This window comes from Littorina saxatilis, linkage group LG3 (genome assembly GCF_037325665.1).
Source record: "Littorina saxatilis isolate snail1 linkage group LG3, US_GU_Lsax_2.0, whole genome shotgun sequence".
Taxonomy (NCBI): Eukaryota; Metazoa; Mollusca; class Gastropoda; order Littorinimorpha; family Littorinidae; genus Littorina; species Littorina saxatilis.
The window spans coordinates 41,107,295-41,133,982 of record NC_090247.1 but is presented as its reverse complement, the minus strand read 5'-3'; the positions used below and the strand labels follow the sequence as shown (position 1 = coordinate 41,133,982).

General features: G+C 39.9%; 2 protein-coding genes across 3 annotated transcripts in view; both read right to left on the bottom strand.

Moving 5' to 3' along the window:
• Positions 1-1,436: 1,436 nt before the first annotated feature.
• On the bottom strand, positions 1,437-13,024 carry LOC138962377 (transmembrane protein 45B-like). Its single transcript, XM_070334176.1, has 2 exons — positions 12,950-13,024; positions 1,437-6,038 (listed from the first exon to the last, which is right to left on the bottom strand). Exon 2 carries the CDS (start codon positions 5,992-5,994, stop codon positions 5,107-5,109), a length of 888 nt encoding a protein of 295 aa, XP_070190277.1. The 5' UTR covers positions 5,995-6,038; positions 12,950-13,024; the 3' UTR covers positions 1,437-5,106.
• An 816-nt stretch (positions 13,025-13,840) lies between these two features.
• LOC138962374 (cation-independent mannose-6-phosphate receptor-like) overlaps positions 13,841-26,688 on the bottom strand; it is a 69,727-nt gene continuing 56,879 nt past the window's right edge. Inside the window, exons 37-43 of one of the 2 annotated variants that reach the window (XM_070334169.1) lie at positions 25,291-25,380; positions 24,796-24,980; positions 24,195-24,304; positions 22,018-22,106; positions 20,830-20,994; positions 20,067-20,142; positions 13,841-16,613 (exon numbers count right to left, since the gene is read on the bottom strand). In XM_070334169.1, coding sequence (XP_070190270.1) covers positions 16,401-16,613; positions 20,067-20,142; positions 20,830-20,994; positions 22,018-22,106; positions 24,195-24,304; positions 24,796-24,980; positions 25,291-25,380 — 928 coding nt within the window. In that variant the 3' untranslated portion in view covers positions 13,841-16,400. Of the gene's footprint in view, positions 16,614-19,259; positions 19,444-20,066; positions 20,143-20,829; positions 20,995-22,017; positions 22,107-24,194; positions 24,305-24,795; positions 24,981-25,290; positions 25,381-26,688 lie in introns of those variants that run through there. The other variant, XM_070334170.1, reaches the window with a different exon arrangement.

The window sequence follows — 26,688 nt, the reverse complement described above, 5'->3', positions numbered from 1 at the left end:
AAGATGGCATGTGGGTCCATTTTGGCATACTGCACAATGCCTTCAGACCCAGAACATAATCACGGCAAAAGTTAATTATTATTTGGCGGGAGATGCGAACAGCATGAAGTTTCGTTTGACTGGTAACCCTTAAGGTATGTGAAGGCATCTGTGAGATAGTTGTGGGAAGCTCTTAGCTGTTTATATCGTAATCTTCGACAAAAAGACAAATCTTTGCTCTCCATGCTGTGACTTAGGCACTGCATCTTTAAGGTAATGATGGCGGGTACACATCATACCCGACTCACATTCAACTAACCCCAGCTAATCATCTTTACTATGGTTAGCTGATACAGTCAAACCCCTCTTTCAAGACATTCATTATTCTGCATGAACATTCTTCATGGTATGAATTCCACTGTAGCTGTGGCCTGTCACAGTGCTACAAAAAACTCATTTGACATGGTACTGATGCTGAAAAATAAACAACTACACATTTAATACACACACACACACAAAAATTATGAGCCCATGATTGTAATTCAATCAAATTGTCAACAAAAATTAAAATAGAATAAATCCCTTCAAAAAACAAAAGCAAACCAACCAACAGCAAATACAACCACAAAAAAAGTAAATAAGGCTACATATAAAACAGCAAATGTGTACAACTGGCAGGAAATTGGCATAAAAAGGGTAATCTTAAAAAAAAACATTCTTGAAGATCACTAACTTGGCAACATTTTGTAAAAAATTTAAACTGCTCATTTTAGCATGAGGAATGTGAGCAGGTAATGTTTGCGATTTAAACATGATCTAAGGTAAATAGATGGTTTTCTGCATGGTGTGGATAAATACATGTACCTACATTACTTTGTAACCAGATCAACCTCCATTCTAAATGAAAGAGTGAAACAGTGATTCAATTAATGGATTAATCAGGAAAGATAACAAACAAAGGGTTGAACAGGTCTGCTGAATTTGAAAAAATCTGACAGAAAATCAAGGTAAGTGCCTGCTAGCATGATCATCAACAGTTCCAAAAATGTAATTATGTTAATTAAATGTTATACATGTACATGCAGATATATATACCAATATAAAAGGACAAATATCAAAATCCAGACAGAAAACGTTTATCTTCACAAATTCAAAAACTTGACACAGTTACGACTAAACAGCATATGCCCAAATGATTATCTCTGGCTACCGTGGCCACGTGTTTCAGTAGAAACAAAATAATGTAATTTAAAGAAAAGTTCTGATTTGAAATGGTCAGCTGATATCATCCAATCCACTAAATGTACTCTTCTGCTTTCATAAATGACATATTCACAATGGAGTATGTACAAAAAGACAAAACATGTATGTTTATATCTTTTCACTTCTTATTCTGTTTACTTCCCTTCACTGGGCTGTGATTTCTATCTTCAAACTATACCTTCTTCCTCCCCCCCCCCCCCCCCCAACTAAAGACTAACTAAACTACAGAACCATGCTTTATATATAAAATAAAATACTCATCGTCATACATGTTGTACCAAAACAGTACAATGGAAAAATGTGAAAGGAAAGAATGAATACACAAATACATTGGGATTGACAGTTTGGCCACATCCATGAGCTTATATTGCACGCTTTCAAAGAAAAGCACCTTTGAAAAAAACAGAAAACCTACACAAAGGAAAAAAATCCTGCACACACAGAATCAACAACACATACAATTTTCTATCTCCATTTTTTAGATTTAACTGCTGAAAACAACAGAAAGCTTTAAAACGCATGAACAAGGGAAACAGAAAGAACATCAACAACAAGAATGAAAACTCAGATTCTCTTAGTAGTCTTAGCACAAGCAGTAACCCTGCGCTGCCAATCAACAGAAGACAACATTAAGGGGACAGTTTGAACCCTAAGACTCGGCTACTTGGAACATCATCTGACTAGAATGCATTTTAAAACACAAAAAATGAAACTGCCACTGCAAAATAAAACCAGGGACCTATATTAGAGGGATAGGAAACTCCTCCGCCTCACGCGAAAAGCGTGCCTACCGCGATGCGCGAGACGCGTCAGCTGACTAGTGCCTATGATAAAACTAAGGACAGAGAATCTTTCTGTTCATAGATATGTGAACTTCTGTGTGTGTGTGTGTGTGTGTGTGTGTGTGTGTGTGTGTGTGTGTGTGTGTGTGTGTGTGTGAGGAGAGAGAGAGAGAGAATATGTATATGTGTAGCAAAGTGCACTTCGCTACCCTAAACACTCTAATCATCGCATAGCGAAACAGCCTTGTGTACAGTACAAACGGGATAACCCATCCCATAGCAGACGATACGATGATGCGCGCGCACCTTGCCGGCGCAAATTCTAATACAATACCTTTCTTTATATATCTACCTAACTTCTATCTTTCAAAGTCCCTTTTATCTTTGATACGGTCCTAATTATATTTAGGTTTGCATAGAAGTCACTGATTAGGCTGGATTGCTGCATATTATTGTGTTATTTACGATAATGCTTCGAACTGACCAAAGCGTCACTCTGACCTTGACCGGTTTTCATGTATCGTCGAGAGAAATTGATTCTCACAAACTCATCTTTGTCTTTTCAATCATTGTTTTGTCATTTTTGTATCACTATTACATATCCCGTACCTATGTTGCATATGATTTTAGTTTGTTTATAAGGATTTGGTTGTAATGAGTGATGCTTGGTTCCTCTGCAAAGATTGCTAATTTATGCAGACAGGTACTCGCGCAGGAATTTAGCCGATTCCATTTACTTTCGGACTTTACCGCTTCGTACTAAGTCAATGTATAATTTTCCCCCAAGTAACGCATATCATGATGTTTGTCTAGGGTTCTTCTTTTTATCTGTATGATTTATGAGTTTGTCCATTATTCCAGTTTAGAGAGTTTTGTAATTTTCCGCACTGAAGTTGGTTCAGTGCCTTCACTAGGACCATTGTTTTTGCATCCTACTAAATAAATATAAGTTTTTATGAAATGTGATCTATTGCAATGGAAAGCTAAAGGTCGTAGCTTTAATTTGATGTATTGTTTGTTATGATTGGTTATGTATTTGTTTAAATAACGTAGGGTAAAGCAAGTGTAAGAAACACAGATTCCGTGTTTCTGGCCGTATTCAGTCCGATTTTCATCGCCGCCGGACGGTGCTTTCTGTGCAGTCCGCGCCGGGGCTATAAGTATAGGCCGGACACCGGCATGAGCATGCATTCGCTCCTAGCAGCTGAACACGACACTACACTTGCTTTGCTGTCTACGGGTTTCGCCTTCGGCCTCTACGTTTCCTTGCATTGTTTTCTTGAATAAAAAGTTGAAACAAGACGCTTGGACTTGGGCTTCGTGTATCTACTACTACTACCCTTCCACTCCTCCACTACATATGTATCATACATGTGCTGGTTTGTGTACACATATAAAAAGAAGGTATTGTTATGGGGCAGGAGAAAACCCACATTAAACAGAGAGGTTCACCGTTCACCTGTCACATGCACCCAAAACAAAGGCTAATCTCAATTGTAATTCAATCAAGTTGGCGTTTTAATGAAACAGATCCTGTGATTGGTCAGAATGACCCAACTCATTAAAAATTACCGGTCATTAATTGTCGATAACCACTCGCTAAAAAAAGCCATTAACCACCTGCTGGCGAGGCGCATTGATACAACCTCAACTAGTCTCGGTTAGCTTTCAGGGTCATTTTACAAGTAGGAAATATGAAGGCCAACGAAATACCGAGACCATAAGGTATGCGAAGTGATGACGTCGAATACGTGACGTAAGTTGATGCATGAATTCTTCCGGACTACGTCAGTCAATTCCAAAGATCGCTTCTGTGATGAAAAGAATTTGTTTTAGAGTTTGCTGTCCAGAAACCCGTCAAAAAAGAAGGGAAAATGTATGTGAAAGAAAACAAAACAGGAGCAGAGTGATAAGATAGGAATACAGAGACATATTTCTTGGGACTTGACCCTTGCAGGTAGGTGGACTGAAAGTAGTGTGTGAACAGAACAGAACCAATTCTGTCTGTTTACCATCGCATGAAAGCAGGAAAGAGATCGTCGTCAGATTGAATTACAATAACATTAACATGCTTCCATTTGAAACTTCTCGGTCTTCATCGTGGATTGACGCCCTCCCAAAGTCTAATTGAAGCCCTCCGTCGCTTCGCTCCGTCGGGCTTCAATTACCTTTGGTCGGGCGTCAATCCACGATGACGACCTCGAAGTTTCAAATGGAAGCATGTTAATGTGTAATTACCGACCAAAATCAACATTGTGAATAATGACTTTCATCATGTACAACTTTACAAGATTTATATCTACGCCATCAATTATTATCTGAAAGAATGAGGAGAAACAGGATGGAGGGATTTAAATGCAAAATGTAAACCGGACATTGCATAAATGTACTTGCTGTACTGATTAACAAAGAGATCCTTATATTTTCTGTTTTATCTTAAAATTGCATTATATATATATACATGTATTCTAATTTGATTAACACATGTAGGTAACTCTCTCTCAAAACCCTCAAAGCTAAAAACACACACATAAGCATCAAGGAATGAACTTAAAAACTAAATTCTTTACCTTATCATACAACTGTACATTATAATGAAGTACTGAAAAAATTATGAAACTCAAGTTTGCTACTCTTGGAACTGCGGTTGTGTGTACCTGAACTTATCATGATGTTGAAAACACATACTGTTACTTTAATTACTGAAACAACCAGCTGATCATGTATTCTCTGACCAATCTAAACAACCAACTGATCATGTACTGTCTGACCAATCTAGAAATCATTTAAAAATCTCCCTTTAAGGGTGAAGTTATTCTATTACATGCTCTGCTTCTCTGATTTTTTTGATTAATGAAATGTTGTTTTGATTGAAGTTTTGTTTCAATGGAATATCCTGGAATAAGTTTTGAGGAATGTTCACCTGTTCTCGGAACTCCTGCCAATCCCACACATGCTAGCAACAAACTGCAAAGCTCTAAAATGCTCTGCAATACCAAGGCAGCTATACACAACAGTATTAAAAGATGTTTTAGATTTTTCAGAAAACAATTCAACTAAAATTAAAACAATTCAGCTAGCACTAGTTTCTGCTTAGAGGCCTCTGAAACTCAATATCACTGTCAAGGTCACTGTCATCGTTAAGAGCCACCAATGTCTGGCCATTGGCTCCTGTGTGAATCAGACGCTTCATGCTCACACTGTCATCGGCGGCGTAACCAGCGCGTCGGCGATAGCAACAAGCGATGACCGCACCCAGCATAAGGATGAGAATGAAATTGACAGCACAGTGCCAAACAAAAAAGAGACAAGCCATCAAGAGTTCATCATGGTCGTCCTCTTTCCACGGAGTAGCGTTGGGAATAGGGTTGTGCAGAATGAACCCTACATGCCAAAACCAAGTGCCTTGTAAGAGTAAAAAATAGGAGCGCGACAGAGGCCCCAGCAAACTGTGGCGGTATTTCATCTCCAACGCCATGGCAACAGTGTTAGCAACGATGGTGTAAATGAGGAAGGTGTGAAGCAAAACGTCCAGCTCCGTTCGGCCATGGAGGTGGAACTTGAAGAGGAGTCCCTCCACCATGAACGCCATCAATGCACTGACATAGTCAATATCTGGAGGCAGTGGGGCGCGGTAAAACACCAGAATGTCTATGATGCCTGAGATACCAAAGAAGAAGAACATGGTGGCGTGCTGAACATTTCCTAGAATCACAAAGTGCTGTTCTCTGTAGCCAGTGATCACCTCTGCAGAGAATCCTATGCCCGCAAATAGAATCTTGACAAACGCTTCCACTGGCAGATCTTTCAATCGGCTGCACAAGCAGTCACAGGGGAATGCAACGGTTGAGGTGAAGCGAGCATTGCGTAGTCTGCTGTTGAAGAAACGCCGGAAGGATTGGATGACATACCAAAATGCAAAGGTGATGAAAAACAAGCCTGGTAGGACGTGTCCTTCAAAAGTGCCCATAGTGACTGGATTCTGATTTTTCCACTGAGATCTCAATCTTGGCTCTGAAACAAACGAGCACATTTCACTGTTTAGTAGAGTCACCGTTCTGCTGTTGTGTCGTGTGTGAAGTGAAGTTTCTCTCGATTTAAAACTTTTTTTTATATAACTCTGATGCAAGGAAAACAATTTAGGTGTCAACTAGCTATTGTAGAGAACAGTATATATCTGCCTGCCTGATTACTCACATAACAAAGCCTTCCGTCCAAAATTATCTGAGAAAGGGCACGAGCAATGTTAGACCATTTCCCGAGCAGTTTCAAAATCTGCTGTCACGGAAACACAGGCACATTATGAATACTATATATATCCCAGGCCAGCCTTTAAAATTGCCAGAAATTGCAATCCAAAACACTGCACCATCATGATCAACTGCTAAAATGAAAAGTAATTTAGATTTTTTGGACTTTTCAGTATTTTTGCAGAGTTGTTGGCCTTTGAGTGCAAGCTATTTATAGCTCGCCGCCTGGACACCTGTGGATTGTAGAGTTCTGTGTGTGATTGGGTCTGGCGGCTTCTGATTCTCTGTATGTTCTTGGTTTCCTTTGCGTAACCAAAACAGTTTTTATAGGGCTTAGAAATTAGCTCTAAAATTCTCAATCCTGTTTGATTGGACTTCGCCTCCAAAGGTGATTGTTGTGTTTCGGCACTCGGTTACACAGTATTTTTCACAATATTGAAAATAAAACAAAGGATATAATGGTTTCTCTTTTTAAGTCAGTCATTAGTTACAAAGACCTGTTCTCGAATACGGAAATGTGGTGTGGTCTCCTAAATTAAAGAAACTTATAGAAAATGTTCAGAGATGTTTCAGTACGAGATTTATTGTCATGAACAATTTCAGTTACAGAGAAAGTTTAAAATGTTTGAATTTACCAAGTTTGGAATTCAGAAGAGCAAGAGGAGATAATTATGATTGAAGTTTTTAAGATTACCCATGATTTGTACGACTCTGCTGCTTTAGCCTCTTTATTAAAAAGACAAGACGAACCCCGGATTTTAACCAACACCAGAGGCCATCCATATAAACTTGCAAAGAAAACTGTTCACACTAATGTCTATGCACATTTCTTTACTAACAGAGTTGTTAATACTGTAGTTAGAATAATTCACCGTCTAACATAGTCACATCAGGAACACTTAATACTTTCAAATATTCTCTGGATAGATATTGGAAACAATTAATGTATGAGGTCGATTTGAACCTTTACAACATTGGCAAAAGCTATATTATCTTCTATATATATATACGACTAGTGTCTGTGTGTCTGTGTATCTGTCTGTGTGTCTGTGCGCGATGCACGGCCAAAGTTCTCGATGGATCTGCTTCAAATTTGGTGGGCATATTCAAGTAGACCCGGGACACGACACAACCTGGTCGATATTTCAACACGTGCTCTCAGCGCGCAGCGCGGAACCGATTTTGGTTCCACCTCAGCTATTTTGGTTCCACCTCAGCTTACCCGGGCCCCCATACCGACACACCATAGCCGCTACACCACATCACAACGCCAAAGTTCTCGGTGGATCTTTTTCAAATTTGGACACCGTATTCAGCTACACCCCGGACACAATATCATCGATGAGATATTTCAACACGTGCTCTCAGCGCGCAGCGCTGAACTCATTTTCGTTTTTGTGTTCATTTCACCATTATAAGTAACTCTTCCTTATCTTCTCCAGTGTTTGGCGTTTATCTCCCTTCCTTCGTGTGGCTTTCCCGTTCAGTTGTAAGTTACTACACTGCGCTGTCCACTGCGCTGAGCGTCTTCGGATATTCCCGGCGTTCTGTTACTGTTACCTATTTTTAGAAGGTCAACGCAGTGTACAGAACGTAAATTGGACCCGTAAATTATCCTCACTGTAAAAGTGCAAAGGTCGAATCAATTTATAGCCACGCGAAAAATACACTGTCATCTATCTCTCTATAGATACGGCTTCTCTGTGTTTGTGTGTGTGTGTGTGTGAGTGTGTGTGTCTCTATGTAAGCAACACCTGTGCATTCTTCAGTTCTGTTTGTGATGTGGTCTGGCGGCTTTTGTGTAATTTTATGTACTGGCCTTCCTTTGAGAAGCCATAACTTGCTCAGTCCTGTTTGAGTGGCGTTCGCCTCCAAAGGTGATTAACACGGTTACATTCGTCGACAAGGATGGGACTCGATATGGTCAGGAATGGCATTATGGCCACTGAATCATTTTCTTGCTGTTCCCATTCCACGAATCTGGGAGGGACCTAAGCTTGGCGGGTCCATAGTTCGGCGTACGGCTCTAAGTACTTCTTCCCGGCGAAGCCGGCTACCCGGCGAAGCGGGTATTCATTCTAGTATATAATACACTCCGAGTGTATACAGAATCTAGGTCTGTATACACTCCGACAATGAAAAGCTCTGTTACAACTCTAAGCCAATTAAATGCCCCCTTACAACTCGTTAGGGAGTAGCCAATGAAAAATTAGTCTGAGGTATTGACTTCCGCCATCTCTTTTTTCGGAGTGTAGACAGGGCTGGCAATAATGTACACTCACATGGTATACAACCATTTCTAGGTCGATACACACTCCAAGTGTGTTCCAAACTCCGACAATAAACTGCTATGTAGCATCGGTTTGTGTGTGTGTGTACTGTGTTTGTTTTTGTCTGTGTTTGTCCCTAGTGTACTTTGATACTGTGAATCGAAAGTGAAGCGTTCCTTCGCGAAATGGCATCGAATGACACTCTGAGTGTTGATGCGGTTCAGGGCATGTCTGGTCTTATATTTACACCCCGAGAATGTAAGCTACGTTACAGCTAAGGCCGTGCAGCATCAGATTGTTTTCGTTTTTTTGTACTCTTATAAAAGGCAAATTCACCTAGCAACTGGAAGTTAACGCCGGAGTGTACACAGGGGTCAGACTCTTGTATAGTCACTACGAGTGCGTATAGCCAGTGCGTAATTTATTTTTTAAAAGAAAGCATGCCAGAATACGCTGTACCCTAATAAAATAAAGAACGAATGTTTTTTGTTTGTTTGTTTATTTGTTGCTTAACGTCCAGCCGACTACGCAGAGCCATATCAGGACGAGGAAGGGGGGGATGAAGGGGGCCACTTGTCAAGCGATTCCTGTTTACAAATGCACTAACCCATTACTTGTGTCCCAGCAGGCTTTAGTAAAACTAAATTAATACCTACTGGAAGATTACCAGTTTCCAGTATGTTAAAATAGGCTTAACCTATCTACTGCTGGACTTACATCAGAACACTAACAGATTAAACTCATAACTCATAACTCATAACATTTTATTGATCCAACAAAGGAAATTAAATTGGTCATCAGCACATATAGGTCATTAATTAATAATTATAAAAGAATAAGAGAAGAAAATTCATAAAACCCATGATAAAAAATACCCTTTTTTCTTGCACACCTGACACACCGACACACCAATACACATGCATACATACCTACATACATACCTACATACATACATACATACATACATACATACATACATACATTCCATGTTAAAGTGTAGTTAAGAACATTACAGTAATTATATCATTGTTTGGATTAACAGATAAGTTTTTATGTAAATGATGATAACAACAATCCATAATTAACGCTATTGCACTACCAAAGAAGAGACCAACCAAACACATAAAACCAATAACAGTAATCATCATCAGTTATCACAGGTATCACAGTAGATTAGCCATCAGGTAGTTAGACTCAATTGGGCAAAATATAGTGTCAACACCATCACAACAAAGCTAGAGCTCATTTTCACAGCACTAGCTCATTTTCACAGCACTAGTTATGATCAAAGGTCAAACAGTCATCAAATCATATTAAATCTATCACTAAGAGGTACATTTAAAAGGCATCACTGATAGTCTGTGGCCAGGACAATGGCTCGGTTGCTGTTAAAATATCTCACAGCTGCAGGAAGAAAAGAACGCCGAAAACGCTCCGTTCGACACCTAGGCATGAGAAACCGAGCGTTCCGTGTGATGCGGAGATCCATCAGTGCGTCGTGGAGGGGATGCCCTGGGTCGAACAGAATAGCTCTGGACTTACTGGCAAGCCTTCTTTCGACAAGGACTTCAAGGGTGTCAAGGCTCTGGCCTACAGTAGAACTCGCTTTCCTTATCAGCCTGTTCAGCCTGCCAGTGTCCCTTGCAGTGGCATTCCCTCCCCAACACACTGATGCAAACACCATCACACTGCAAACCATACTCTGATAAAACATGTACAGCATCTTGAAGAACTATACATGAATCGCGAGACAAGCGGCAAGAGAAGAGATTTTTGGAAAAAATACAGGTGAATGAGCAAGAAGGCAGAAAAAAGAAAAGAATTCATGAAGAAAAAGAGAGCATGACAGGAAAGAGGAACCAAAAATCTACCTAACAGCAAACTAGAAAGCTCCTGCGGTTCCAAAAACAGGAGGGGCCTTTAATTTCATAACCGCAGTGCCCCACTGCGGGACGAATGTTTTTATTACAAATAATCATCATATAGCATGCAAAAGGCTATCTAGCTTACAGGCCGTATATATCATTATTACTCGTTATTATGGGTTAAAGTAAGAGTAAAAATGCAAAACTGATATTATAGAGGTAATGATATCCATTATAGTTATTCAATACAGTTGATCGGGAACATACCGTATTTGCGCATCGTATCACTCCTCTTATCACTCCTCTTTACCCTTAAGCAAGTTTCATCAGACCACAGGCGGAAGGTATCGTTCACAGGACCACTACTTTCATGTGGTGAGTGAGAGAAATCTGTATTGACATTGTGTGACAGTGTCAATAGAATTATTATTTCTAGCGCCTGTATTGTGTCATAGGCTGTCATCATAGGTATGACCTAGGTTTCAGGGTTTCTCATTCAAAGGCAGGGGTGTCAGCTTGTGTCTATTGGTTACTTCTGCGTGTTAGATTTGGATGAAACACACAGATTATGCATGTGTTTGAATATTCCTGAAAGGGGAATGTTTAGTTTTGTTCTTAATAAGTTAAACTTAAATTAGTTTAGATCATATTGATAAAAGAATGTTTGGGTTGGTGACGCATAATTAAGCAGTGTCATATATATGTTACAGTAAATTCTCAAAACCAGGAAATTTGCAAAATCCCTGAAAATTTCAGTAAATTTGTGAATTTCTTGTTTCACTCAGGGATTTCACAAATTTCCTAAAAATTCTAGGAAATTTGCGAATTTCCTGATTTTAACTAAGGGGCAGGAAATTTGCAAATTTACTGAAACACATTTGAAGGGAAACAAGTGCTTTGTTGGTTGCTTGTGAACCATTTAATGATTCTGGTTTCCTTATATTAATGCAAGTTAAACACTCATATTTCTCTCTCTCTCTTATACTGTCATGTTTCCTAAAATGTTTAACATAAAATCTGAACGAGTACATTAAAAGGTACATTGTGACACTCATATGTCTCTCCTATACTGTCATGTTTCATAGAATTGTTAACATAAAATCTAAAGGAGTACATTACAAGGTACATTATGACACTCATCTCTCTCTCTCTCCTTTTCTCTGTATGTCTCTTTACTTATACTGTCATTTTTGCTTGAAAATATTAACATACCATTATGACACAGGATAAAAACAAAACACACAGGTCATGTGGCACGTAATATAAGCATTCGCTTGAGTTCGTGTCCCTATTATTTCTCGTTTTATTATTGTCTCATGTTTAATTGAATAAAACCGTGTTTAAACCAGGACATATGGCACTGAAAAGACGCTTAAAAATGTCTTCATGGTGCGTCTTATTTATTGGTGCAGGATGGCTGCTGTGACATCTTGAGTTGCACATTACTTGTGCTTTGTAGCACTTGCATCGATTTGTTTTACATTTTGTCGACCCTGCACAGCTGAATTTCACAAAGCCTTGCCCGCCTGATGCTGACTGTTCTATCACGGCTGACCGCAACAACACAGCCTTGTCAAGAGAGACATCTTCTTCGGTTATGAGCGCGCTTGATGATGTCGAAAGTTTCCTCGATGGTGACATAGTAGACAGGTTTTTTCCCAGAACAATTCCTCTTCTTAATGAGCTTTTCAACATGACCACACTGTTTTATTTTCCTCACGTTGTCTGAACAGTTCTGTGGTGAACTTCAGTTCAACATCTGCATTGCCTGCCATATCCTGTTGGGCTGCCTATCAGCAAAATGAACCAAACGCGGACTGAACTGCAAAGGCTTATGGTCTGTCAGACTTGGTAGTTCAGGTGTGATCTGTTTTTACATGAGTTTTCGTGATCCCAACACCAAAAACTTCTTATGATTTCTTTTCACTTTCCATTCATGTGGCGGGTTGGTAGTGTGTCGGATCCAAAAATTGAAGATGTTCGGTTCAAATCATGCTCAAATCAATTTTTTTTTCTTTTCTTCTAACAGTAACAGCAAATCTATCAAAATCACAAATGTAAAATAAAGAAAACAGACTTTTTAAAACAAATTTTAAAGAATTTTACACATTTACTGAAACATTTTTCACTGTTCAGTAAATTTGTAAAAAAATGGCATGCTCATTTCAGGAAATTCGCAAATTTCCTGGAATTTTTAGGAAATTTGTGAAATCCCTGAGCTGAGTGAAACAGGAAATTCACAAATTCACTGAAATGTTCAGGGATTTCGCAAATTTCCTAGTTTCGAGAATTTACTGTAACATATATATAGGGCCCTCTCCCCCCTTCCCCTTTTCCCGACTAAAATGAGTGAAAGTTGAAATCGTAGTCTTTCTATGAAAGTAGTGGTCCAGTGAACGATACCTTCCGCCTGTGATCAGACAAGCGACAGGCTTTACGCATATAATTTCTGTGTCCCATCAGCGATAATACCACATCAACATGCGTGCAAACTGCAATTATTCCCGAATTAAAACACCTCATGGCCATTGAACACTTACCTCACCAAACTTGATGCCAAAATGACTGACTGTAGACATCATCATCGGCGCCATGTTGTCACGTGATCAAACAAGGTCATCGACAGCGAGGTGTGGATCAGTGGAAAAACACCTTTATATCCGAGAGAGTCCTGTCAGAATGAACATTATTATTCCGTGTGTTTGTGTGCGTACGTATCTGCCTGCACGCGCGTGTGTGTGTGTGTGTGTTTCAAATTCAGCGTGCTTGTGTTCATTGTGCTTACATGCAACCAAAGCCTTCTTTCTTCTTCTCTCTCCCCCCCCCCCCCCTTAACTAGTAAATGTGGAAATGTCAATTATATAAACGTTCCATTAATTAACCTACAATTCTTGTTTTTTTTCCTGAATTTGGGGACATTAGCAGTCTATCTGGTTTTTGGCTCACGTAAGTGTAGCCTATGCGATCGTAACTTTGTCTGTCTGTGCGTGCGTGCATATGTGCGTGCGTGCGTGCGTGTGTATGTCTGTGGTAGAAACTCTAACATTTGAAGACGTCACATTACATTGACGTCACATTATGACGTAAGAGGGTTAGACGTCACGCGAAGGAAGTACTGAAAGTCTCGGTCATTATTATTTTGAGCGGCCCGAGACTAGTTGGCAGTCGTGTCCCTGTAAGTAGGCTACATGCAGACAGACAGATCTAGAGTCTCGCTTTCTTGCACAGTTTCACCTATGCTCTTTCTGTGTGTGTGTGTGTGTGTGTGTGTGTGTGTGTGACGGAGTGATTGAGTTTGTGTTACTGTTTGTCGATTTCTTACGTGAGCCTTGATGGCTTCGCCTCTTGTTGGATGTGTGCTTACATGTGTTCATTTTAATGCAATAACACATTCACTCTGTTCAAGTCTTCCAAACCTTCGACAACGGTCGCACAATACAGATTTTCTTTATTTCCAAAACGTTCACAACTGGTCGCCCTCATGACATCTATGAAAGTGCAACAAAATACAGTCAAGCATCAAGAAAATCAATATTTTGTACAGACACTGATCAAAAATCTAAATAAGTGTTCAGATGTGAGAAAGAGAAGCAGTAACCAGTGATATATATCCAAATGAACCATGCACTGCACATAATTTGCTTTATCATTACAATCATTTATGATTTTCTAAACTAGTTTTTAGTTTGCTAATTTGGTTTAAACAGTGTTTTATTCAAATACAAGTCTACAAAGCCATGAAAAATATGTTTTAATAAAGGAGCACAACAAGATAAACTTATGAATGAGCTCTTAGAGACAAAATAATGAATTGGCGGACGATATTGTAAAGTTTGCTAATTTCATTTGTTTGAAGAAAATCATACTACCATTTATAGATTTTTTGTTATTATTTATACATAACTTGGCAACTCTAAAGATACTGTTTTTCTGTTCTGACATGTACAAACAGACATCTAAATATACAATACTTTTCTCAGAAATGGTTTAAAACAGGTGTATATAAACTTCACTAAAAATCAACATTATTTTATGGTCAGCTGAATATTTAGGAAAATGAGCATCTGTGTGTGATATGTTAAGCAACAGGTATGTACTCATATCAGAGTTTCTTGAGATCTGTGTTGAGAGTACAGATGCTACAGAACAGTACTTGCATTTTAAAAGGAATGCAATGAAATCTCAGGAGAAAAGAAGAACAAAAACCTTCAGAAATGTCATGATATTTCATCAGATAGAACTGAATGTCACACAGAACAAAACAGTGCTGTTAGAGAGAAATTAACAGCTAACAACTTGGTGCATTTTTTATTTCCCTTCTCCTTCTGTTCTTTTTCAAGGGTTTTTCTCTTAAACCATTGGTCTTGCATTATAAACAAACAAAACAAAAATCAATAAAGTCAAATCTTATTATTTTATCAGACATAAACATACACATTCAACATCTCAGGCATACATCAAGTAGCACTTTATCTGGAAACTGAGCACACACACACATACACACACTGATTCGTACACACACACACAAACACGCACCTACGTATGCACACATGCACAATCTGTCAAGCAAACACATACTCATACATTATGTATGCAATGAAACAGTTCTACCCCATAATAAATTCTTATTCAAATCAGAATATATGTACATAGTTTCATATATTATGAAAACAAACACCGAAGATGATATAGGCCCATCTGAATAATGTAAAGCAAAGTATGGATCAAAAGATTGGTTCTTTATGTACACTGAGATGAACAATTCAACAGCAATCCATGGAAAGACATGTGTAATCATTTGTCAAGTGGAAGTGTTCAACTGGCACACAGAATTTCATCAAACACAATAATGCACACAGATAGCAAATATCATTAAAACTTAACAAACCATGCACGCTTCAAGTGGTTTTTCCCTGTTTGAACAAAAATATTTATGTAGTATCAACCGAAGAGAGGGAAAGTGAGGATAGAAGTGTCTCAAGATAACACACCCAGAAGCCATAAGCATTTGGTATTGTTAATCGGGAGGTATTTATACCTCGTACAGTGTGATTCTAAAATAACATTTTGGCGAGGAAGGCAGGAATTTATTCACCTTCCTTTCCAGTTCCACCAAACATTGAGGCAATAGCTCGATTAGGCTAAATAACAATCCAATAGTCAGAACCCAGCAAACTCATTCACAGGGGCTTTAAATACACATTACAACAGGAAAGCAAAAACCTTCTCCTTTAACATAATACATTTACCATGAATCCCACATGAGCGGATGTAGTTTGCCAAAAAAAACCATGTGTCAGTCAAATGAAAACCGAATAAACCAGTCAAACGATGAAACTCACATAAATTAAGACATTATGCAAACATTCATCACATATCGAAACACATACATGTGCTTACATAAAGGGAGTACACATTTCGGTCAATACCACGAAAATAATCAGAAAACCAAAGAAACGTTATGTGATAATCTGATCTCTAATGTGCACAGTGAAAAGTTAGAGCACGTTCTGACTAACATGCATTACATTTACGCAACAGAGTTGCAACATCCTTTCTGATCTTCCAGTAAAGTATTTGCCTTACGCAACAGTTGCAACATCCTTTCTGATCTTCCAGTAAAGTATTTGCCTAACACTTTGCAAAGAGAAAGCAATAGGAGAGTTTCACGAACCATACCTCCAAATCATCCCCACCCTCTACCCCACACCACCCCACCCCCGTTGAATTCCCTTGTACAAAACTTTCAGCAAACTTTCAAGTTTGACCTACCAGTACTTGGGAAAATGAAAGCACAGAAACCATAAAGGTTTATTATAATGATGAAGACAAAGCAACTGGGTTAGCCATTGTTTGGCCTGTCAAAGAACTTGAAATTGTATGGAGAAATGAAGCAACATGAATCAAATGTAATTTGCTTAACACTTTTGCGACCTGACACTCATAAATCAGTAACCGCGCTGACACGCCCATGGACGGGACGCGCATTTTTCAGTACCAGTCATACAAGGTACAAGACTCGTGATTGCTTCCCGGTTTTTGAAGATTGCAATAAATTGAGTTGTTTCCCTTGATACACGTGGTTTTCTCTTCCGGCTTGATCAAATTAGTGCAGATTTGCGTGGTGTTTTCGAACAAAAAAAATGAATCGAAGGCGAGCCTTGTCACGGGAGGAGATTCTCCGGATGTTGGATCTTGAGGATCCTGTAGATCATGATACATCGTGTCGTTTTAGCCTCAAGAAAGCGATAATAGCAGTGATATTGAGGAAGAAACAGTCCCGTTGTTGCTAGTACGAGTCGGCAACTACACGTGGTAGGGGGTGATACTGCTAGACGAACATGTATCTCGGAATCGTGCAGGAGCTATGGGGGCGTGGCAGCACTGATAACAATGGATGGCTGGAGCCTTCAAATCCTTTTGGAATTGTTCATAGGTGTACAGTTGGTACTTTGTTGTGAAAATGTGACTTATATTCAATATGGATTACCTAGACATCATTTGGTGAGTGTTACAGTTTTGTTTCATTTGAGTCAGGATGCTGTGAGTGAATGCGTGATTTGCTTGTTTTTTCCTTTGTATTGTCTCCTTATTTCTGTGTACAATGTTAACAATATTTCAGCTAATTCATAGGTTTTACACCTTGTTTGGTTATAACATTATTTATAATACTTTCTGTTAAAAAATAACTTTTTAAAAAAGCAGTGGAAAATAAAACACACACAAAAAAACGTTAAAAAACACAAATTATCCCCCTTTCACCCCCCTTTGCTAAAACAAACTGCGTGACAAACTTATAAATAGCACGACTGAACTGGGCATCCAGTTTTGAATTAGTACACAAAATTTGGTGGTGATTGGACTTAATTCAAGCTTGCTAGACAGATTTCTTTACAGTTACTGATTTTTGGGAAGTTTCTTGGTGGCAAGCTTGGGCAGGCAGGACGTTAACGCCGTGGCAGTGCTAGTCACAATAGTGTTAATCCCATCTGACAACACAATTCTTGATTAGAAAAAGTTTGTGTTACAACAAATAATGTAATAAGCAGACAACATGTGCACACAGCTGCTGGGAGCATGAGCTGATTCAGCAAACATGGTACATAGCAAGCGCTAAGTCAAAGATGGGAAGGTGAGAAGGACCAAAGGGAACAGGACCCACACACACACACGCATACACACTCTCTCTCTCTCTCTTGCTTCTCTCTCCCCCCTACACAAACAAACACACTCTCCCCAACCCCCCTCCCATTCCCAAAGCATATGTACTGATCCTGAGATAGAGATAGACCGTAACAGCAAAACATCACATACATCCAAAGAAGTTTTAAGTACATGCTGGCGTGAGGAATCTTTTTTCAAAACGATGTTTATGTAAATCTTCTGTTGAAGGTGAATTTCCACAGATCAATATTAACTATGCTACATGTGTGATATTCTTTCAGCATTGCACTGTCTGCGTCGTTTGAGCATTTTAACACAAAAATAAGCATATCCTTCCCCCAATTTTTTTAAATTTTTAATCAGAATGCATGCTCTTATATGTGTATAATTTACCCAAAAAGGCATGATAACAAGTACCCATGTTATTCTGTGTGCACCCCCCCTCCCTTTGCATTTATATCACTTGGAAATAAATGAAAATTCCATGTATGAACGTACATACGTGTGCACCCAATGTTGGAGTAGATGAAGCAAAGCAGGCAGTAGGTTGGCATTCAAATTAAAGCAAACAGTTCTAAAGAAGCTCATAAACAAGCATACTTTACACACACAAAAATATAATTGTTTACATGGTAAACCTTCAAAAAGTCAGCCAAGAAATTCTCCAACCAAGCAGCCCATGCTCATCAACCAAACTCAAGAAAAAAAAAATGAACCAACCAAACCAAAAGTGTTGGTGTGGTCTTTAATAACTTGAAAAAATTTGTTCCCAGTGAAATCTGCAACCAACTGTGGCTTGCTGAAAACCTGACTGTCCTGATACTCCTTCTCAAAACACTCATACTCTTTAATCTTTCAACTACAGGGCTCCCCACCAACGCTCTACCCAGAGGGTCCCAGGACTCCCAATAATAATTTTTAGGGGGTCCGAGGATCCCCTCAGGGGAAATTTAGAGGGTCCTAAAAGCGGGCGACTTTTGGCAGTTCTGCCAGACCTTCAAAAGCCTCACAAAAGTGAATACAACCAAGTGTATACTCTTGTCTATTCTGTATGGAAATTGGAAGAAGATGATATCAGTACCGATGGTACGCATGATAACTCAAATACAATGCATCCTCTGAGCCGCTCTTTTCAAGTTAAATGCATCATGGGACCCCCTTCCAGAAGTTATAGTAAGTTTTTTTGGCTTCTAGTGCGCATAGGACCCAGGGATGCACAGTTTGGGCAGCCTTGCATTTACCCACTGTAGTCATCACTGCATACAACATTCACGTAAATTAACTACTCATGGGTCTTCTTTAATCAAACAAACCTAGATTTTTTTTGTTTTTTTCCCCTTTTTTTCTGTTTTCTTAGTATTTACACACTGACATATTCACACTTCAAGCCTTTGACTGTGCAAATGTAAAGACATCAAAGATGGAAGCGCTGTATGTTTAGCAACAAAAGCTGCGAGAAGCAGCCAGATCTTGTGTGCATGATACCAGTGGAGCAACATCCAACATCAAACAAATGACACATACAAATCTCTACCTTTCATCTGTTAATTAACATGTACAAACTCAAAGTAACCCTTTAAAATGCAAACAATGACAACAATGTCGAACAAATATATAAACAGGTTCAATGTATATTCAACTGTTGTGAAAGACAAACAGGCCAAATAGTCTTCAACTACTCCCCCCCCCCCCCCCCCCCCCTTCTTTTTTAGTCAGTACATCACAGGAGCATGTCATCGTCACTGTCGTCATGGTACCCGCTGGTCACTTTCACAGTATCCCCATTCTGAAGCTCATTTTCCATCTCATCCTCCTCAAACGGATTGCTTCCAACATGGTTAACCTCCGGGTCGTCTTCCATTTGAGCCAGCTAGGATGAAAAAGGTGTATACCTATAGACTTTAAGTTTAATAGCATCTAACTTGCACTGTTTTTTTGTGGGCTAGGCAGATTCTTGTGCCAAAATTAAACTGAGTATAATCAAATGCTCCAACAACCTATCAAACTTGCTGCAGGAAACAACACCTCACCCCTCCCCTTTGCAAGCAAGCAAGCAAGGGAGGTGGCCTGGGGCTATGGGTTAGAGGTCAAGGGTGAAGAAAAGAGAAAAGAGGTTTATAACAAGTGTCACACAAGGAATGAGAGAGGCCTGTTTGTGGGCATGGCAGCTGCAGCTTAAACACATTAGCATTAGGACAGGAATTATTGGTACAGTGGAACCTCCCATAAGAACCCCTCCTAATAACAGCAAACACCCCCCCCCCCCCCCCCCCCCCCCCCATTTACCGACAGATTTTCAAAGGATCAGATAACCACTTTCACCTTTTCACAAGTCAGTGTCAAAGTTTGTAATTTCCCAGCACACACCCCTCATTAGTCACTCATGGCGCACAGACCATCAGGTGCACGTGTAAAGTAAATCTTACACAAGTCTTGCATGCAAGATTAGGAAACAGAAAGAAAGAATTTTTGTTCAGAATTGCTACTACTCACCACTGAATATCGAATTTCGTTCTCTGTTGTTCGCCGGCAGAATACTATCCTCTTTAACTTGCTTGCAGCATCCGCTCTGAAAAAAAAACCGGCATAAAATGTCAACTAGTTTAAACTTGCCTGATTCATCCAATGAAAACTGAAGAGAGGTTGCAAATCATTAAGAAATGTTGCAAGTGAAAACACAACAACAAAAGCTTACTAATACAGGTTATCAATATTCAGTAACATTTGACTTTTGATAGAGAGAATGAACAGAAGACAAAGCACATTTGCCCTGTGCAATATACACATTAACCCTTACACTGGTGCAATTCTGTAACACATGTTACATAGCCACTGGTGAATTAACAGAGAGAAAAATAAAGAAAAACAGTCATATAGGTTTTCGAATCCACGGGAGGTAATCGGAACCGACCAAACAGACTGAGCCAGTAGTGCGACATATGTCGTGACAACCAGGTGACAGTATACGTAAAGTAGCGCGACATATGTCGCGACAACCAGCGTAAGGGTTAAATGGAGCAAGTAGGCAACAATGAACCAGAGGAGTCCATTTTGTTCTCATATCTTGCAAAAAAGTGGTAACGTACCAAAGCATGGGCACAGATTTTACAATAGAGAGCAAAAGAAATGAAAACAACAATGAGTACCCACTTCAAAGTGTTGCATTTCAATTTCTCTGGGCAAAACAAGTTTCCTTTTGGATATGAGACACATTCTATGATAAAAACATCCAACACCCAAGGAAAGAAAAGCTCACCTTCTTTCAGGCTTGTGGAGGTATATTGCCAAAAGGCAGATAATTAGCAAAGCCGAGAAAACCGACACAATTGTTGCAAGAGTTGTGTTACTGAATCCCCCAGATTTTCCGCCGCCACCATCAGCACTCTTGGAATTTTCTCCACTGTTTCCCGTGGCTAGTTCTCTGACAAAAATAAAGAATAAACACAAAGGTAAATATCAAAATGTGATGACAACTGACATTTCACTTCCTACCAAAACCTAAACTAAAATGTTTAAATAAAACCAATATTGTACGGCAACTCTTATTCCACTTCTCTCCAAATTCTACACTAAAATCTAAAAGTACAACAACAAAAAACAACAAACATGCACTCGTTAATCTTCTTCTTCTTCTGCGTTCGTGGGTTGAAACTCCCACATACACTCGTGTTATTTTGCACGAGTGGAATTTTACGTGTATGACCGTTTTTGACCCCGCCATTTAGGCAGCCATACGCCGTTTTCGGAGGAAGCATGCTGGGTATTTTCGTGTTTCTATAACCCACCGAACTCTGACATGGATTACAGGATCTTTTTCGTGCGCACTTGGTCTTGTGCTTGCGTGTACACACGGGGGTGTTCGGACACCGAGGAGAGTCTGCACACAAAGTTGACTCTGAGAAATAAATCTCTCGCCGAACGTGGGGACGAACTCATGCTGACAGCAGCCAACTGGATACAAATCCAGCTGAGCTACATCCCCGCCCACTCGTTAATCAATGTTGAACAAGACGAGCAAATGCAAAGTAGTTACACATTTTAAACCAGCTTCTCCAATAGTAAACACACAATAATATACCATAGAGAATAAGAAAGGTCACAGTCAAATGAATATCACCACTGAAATCAGTACTCAATACTTGACGTGGTTACAGTGTCTCCCCTTGAATTACTTCAGAGTTAAACTGTCCAACCCACAGTAGTATGGCAAGCAATTAAGATTATCCACACATCTTCAACATATACAGTGATAAGTCCCCTTTTAAGACCTACAGAAATCTTAGAAAATCAGGTATAAAAAATCCAGTAAATTTACAGAGGTAATAAAAGGAAAAATCTGAAAAAGCAAAGTCATAAAAGGGGGGGGGGGGGGGGGGGGGGTTGTCTCAAATAGTTGGTCTTAAAAAGGGGTTCCACTGTACAAAATTCAGAGCAGGAAACTTACACTTTAGCCTGAATGCATGCCGCAGGTGTGTCCCAGGCAAAAATATAGGTACAGTCCACAGTTCTGTATAGCAAGACTGGATCAGTCCTCTGCCGAACAGAATAACAAACACAGACATTGTAAAGTTTATATGAACAGTGCTACACTTTGTACGCATCATTGGGAAACACACAACAGACAGACAGACAGACAGACAGACAGACAGACAGATACCAGACAGACAGACAGACAGACGCACACCCACACATGAACAGACAGACAGATAGACACACACACACACAATCACCCACCCACAGAGACAGGCACACACAGAGACACACACAAACACACACACACACACACACACACACACACACACAATAACACACAGAAACAAACACATCCATCACAGAAGAAAATGAGCAGACAGCTTTTTCTTTGACAAAATCATCAGAATTACTAGCAATAAAGGGGTTGTAGCAAAATGTAACTACAGCAGTCCCTGCAATGTACGGCCCCCGGCGTGAGCGGCCACCTGACATGTACGGACACACATTTGCTCGGCAGGAGTGTTTTCCTTCTATATTCCCCCCCTTAAACGGACACCTGCAAAACGTGGACACAGACACTAATTTTCGGTCCCAACAGCAGGTCATACCTGCAAAGTACGGACAGACCATCGTCAAATTTTCACCACACCAAAATCGATAACAGAGCAGTCTGGCTCTTGGTACTAAGGTCACAGCCGCAAAGGCGTGATGACAGTCTCTGTTAACTTGGGTGCACGTGTACCCATCAGGAGGGGGTTAATTTGGGTCAGGAGTGGAGTACACTCACTTTCTTGCTTTCAAATGAGAAGATGCCAACATGAAACTGCACTATGCTCTTTATTCTTGTCTGTTGGACGTAAGCAACAGAAGCCACAGTCGATGAAGGCCCTCCGAGAAAGAGAGTGAAAAATCGGCCGCCGTTCTCAGCATCGCTTGTCTGTGTGTAACCTCTTACATTGACAAGATACTCTTGTTTCCCCTCAGCCTTAACCAGTGAGTCGGTTATCTAATCTGTGAACCCTTCAGTTGTGTTGCTTTGTTAAAAGTTAGACACAGTCAACTGGTTTTGCTCTGAGTGAACAGTGCAGCTGGCCTCAATTAGCCGGTGACACCTCTCTGGCCACAGCACCAAACAGTACATGGCTGGAGGGAGGGAGGGAGAGAGAGAGAGAGAGAGGGGGGGGGGTAGCTGGCTAAACTCAGTGGGGTGTCCGGTGTCACTGCATGTCAGCAGGAAGAGCATTGGAGAGAAATAGAGAGGTGTACTCTTCCAAACAATTTCCAAGGATCAGTTGTCAGGGCTTACGGTAGTCAGTGAGAGAGAGTGAGAGCGGTGTTGTGTAGGCTCTATCTGCTGGTTTTTATTCAAACTGGTTTTCAATGCTTATTCTCACAAAGCATCTGCACACCTGCCTCTGTGCTGTGTTTGTGTGGCTGCTTTCGTATGATGTCAGTGCATGGTGAGTGCGTTCACTGCCTTGAGGATTTATTTTATCTCTTCTTTTCAACACCATTCATACAAATCATTTTTTGCAGAACGTTTAACAAAATATTAGGAGTTGGATGTTATCGTTTAGTAGCCACAAGAAGTGGTTAGCATAGACTCAAACATGTTGTGTGTGTGTTTCTGTGTGAGTGTATGGGGGAGGGGGTGGTGTGGTCACCCCTCCCGTGACCGGCCACCTGCAATGTACGGACATGTTTACTATGGCCCAAGGGTGTCCGTTCATGAGAGGGACTGCTGTAGCTGCTTTTCACTTGCTCTTACCCTGTACGGATGGCCTCACATAAATTTAAAATGAAGTTCACATATTCACTTCTGCATGTTTTGTGATCATACATAATGTTCCAAGCCCAAAACAAATCTGAATCTTTTTCACACAAATGAAAGTGCAGAAGCATTTTTTCTTTCTTTCTCTTGGTAAAAGAGGCAGTATATTTAGCTCTATAGAGAGAGAGAGAGAGAGAGAGAGAGAGAGAGAGAGAGAGAGAGAGAGAGAGAGAGAGAGAGAGAGAGAGAGAGAGAGAGAGAGAGAGAGAGAGAGTTGAACTTTATTTAACAAGGATTAAGCCAAGGAAAATGGAGTCATACAAATTCAAACTGACAATGCCTCAAAAGCACAAGAAAGAGAAGATACACCAACTTACAGTGTTGCTGTCAGAAGCACAGCTGAACGTGATGATGCTCTTGACATTCTTATTGCTGTACTTCCCAGTACATTTATCTGAGGATGTATATTCTACCTCCAGCTGATCCTCTGTACAAAGACAAAACAGACACAAATCCCTGTATTATCCCATTTCACTTCACTTCATGCTAGCATCTATCTATTGAAGATACCAAGAAAGTTCTAGCAGAAACAAAATCAGAAATTAGGATCTGAAAGTGCTGTGAGATTTTTTAAAAGCCAGATGACCTTCGAGTACAGCTATACCCCTTTTCAGCCTTCAGGATGTGACACCTATTCCCCCATCCATGAAGAGTAATATGCGCATACCAGTCAGGTAATACTTCCCAGATGCGTAACTACCCTTTGATGACCTTTGAGTACAGCTATACCCCCTTTCAACGCTGCAGCCTTCAGCATGTGACCCCTATCCCAGCAGAGTGACACATACCATTCAGGTAATACTTGTGAGAAGCATAACTACCCTTTGATGACCTTCGAGTAAAGCTACCCCCTTTCAAAGCTGCAGCCTTCAGCTAGTATGTGTCCCTATCCCCACAACCAAGCAGAGTGACACATACCATTCAGGTAATACTTGCGAGAAGCGTAACTCCCCAGGTTTTGGTGATGTGTGGCATTGTCTCTCAGCTGTTGACAGATGGCAGCAGTGTTGCAAGCAGAAGACGCAGGATTGCTGTGGTCAAGACTCAGGTGGCCTTCAAGGCTGACCATGTACTGGTACTTTCCATCAAAGGCATGGTGATTGCTGGAACAGTCAGGAACAAGCAAATTACAAACTGAACAACAATAATGCATAATATTTATAAAGCACGTGTGTCCAGGGTTTAAACCCTGCTCAAAGTGCCGTACAGTACAATCATTGGGGGGAAAACAATAACATAGCATTATTGCTGTGGTAAGCATGAAACCATTGATGACAACTGTACATGAAATGCACAGTGAAGTAATGAGGACTACTTTAAACTTTCTCTGTTTTTTTTCTTGTGATGAACAAGATAACAATGAAAACGTACACACCAGAAACAAACAGCAACAAGGACATGAAAAAAACTCACCCTCCTTTCAGAAGCGGGCGGAGGTCAATGGAGCCTCCTGAACGAGGATCATGGACCACCTGGTTGATGTCCTTCAACTCTTGGGGCATGCTGAAATCATTGGCAAATGTTCTCATTATAACTCCTAACATTCATAACAATGCTTATGTCAGAAATAATAATGTCACTTTGTAACTATATGTCTTATCTGTCTTAACAACTACTAATGTTTATAGTTTGACTGTATTCTGAAATGTCTCCCTGAGATACAAGTGCAGCTGAACCACCTGTTTGCCCTACCAGCTTCTCTTTAATTTCATGTCATATTATGAGACTGAACAAGAAAGAAAGAAAGAAGAAACAAGTCGCGTAAGGCGAAAATACAATATTTAGTCAAGTAGCTGTCGAACTCACAGAATGAAACTGAACGCAACGCAACGCAGCAAGACCGTATACTCGTAGCATCGTCACTCCACCGCCCGTGGCAAAGGCAGTGCCCGTGGAATTGACAAGAAGAGCGGGGTATTCGTTGCGCTGAGAAGGATAGCACGCTTTTCTGTACCTCTCTTCGTTTTAACTTTCTGAGCGTGTTTTTAATCCAAACATATCATATCTATATATTTTTGGAATCAGGAACCGACAAGGAATAAGATGAAAGTGTTTTTAAATTGATTTCGAAAAAAAAATTGATAATAATTTTTATATATTTAATTTTCAGAGCTTGTTTTTAATCCGAATATAACATATTTATATGTTTTTGGAATCAGCAAATGATGGAGAATAAGATAAACGTAAATTTGGATCGTTTTATAAATTTTTATTTTTTTTTACAATTTTCCGATTTTTAATGACCAAAGTCATTAATTAATTTTTAAGCCACCAAGCTGAAATGCAATACCGAACCCCGGGCTTCGTCGAAGATTACTTGACCAAAATTTGAACCAATTTGGTTGAAAAATGAGGGCGTGACAGTGCCGCCTCAACTTTCACGAAAAGCTGGATATGACGTCATCAAAGACATTTATCAAAAAAATGAAAAAAACGTTCGGGGATTTCATACCCAGGAACTCTCATGTCAAATTTCATAAAGATCGGTTCAGTAGTTTAGTCTGAATCGCTCTACACACACACACACACACACACACACACACACACACACACACACACGCACGCACACACGCACGCACATACACCACGACCCTCGTTTCGATTCCCCCTCGATGTTAAAATATTTAGTCAAAACTTGACTAAATATAAAAAGAGAAAAAAGGTTGAAAAAAGGTTGAAAAAAGGTTGAAAAAAGAAAGGTTCAAAAGTAAGGAAAAAAGAAACATAATTACAAAGGTGTGAGAAAACGTCTTCAATCAAAAGCCAGCAGCAAAAAGTAAATAAAGGAAAGAAAAAAAGGAAAGAACACAA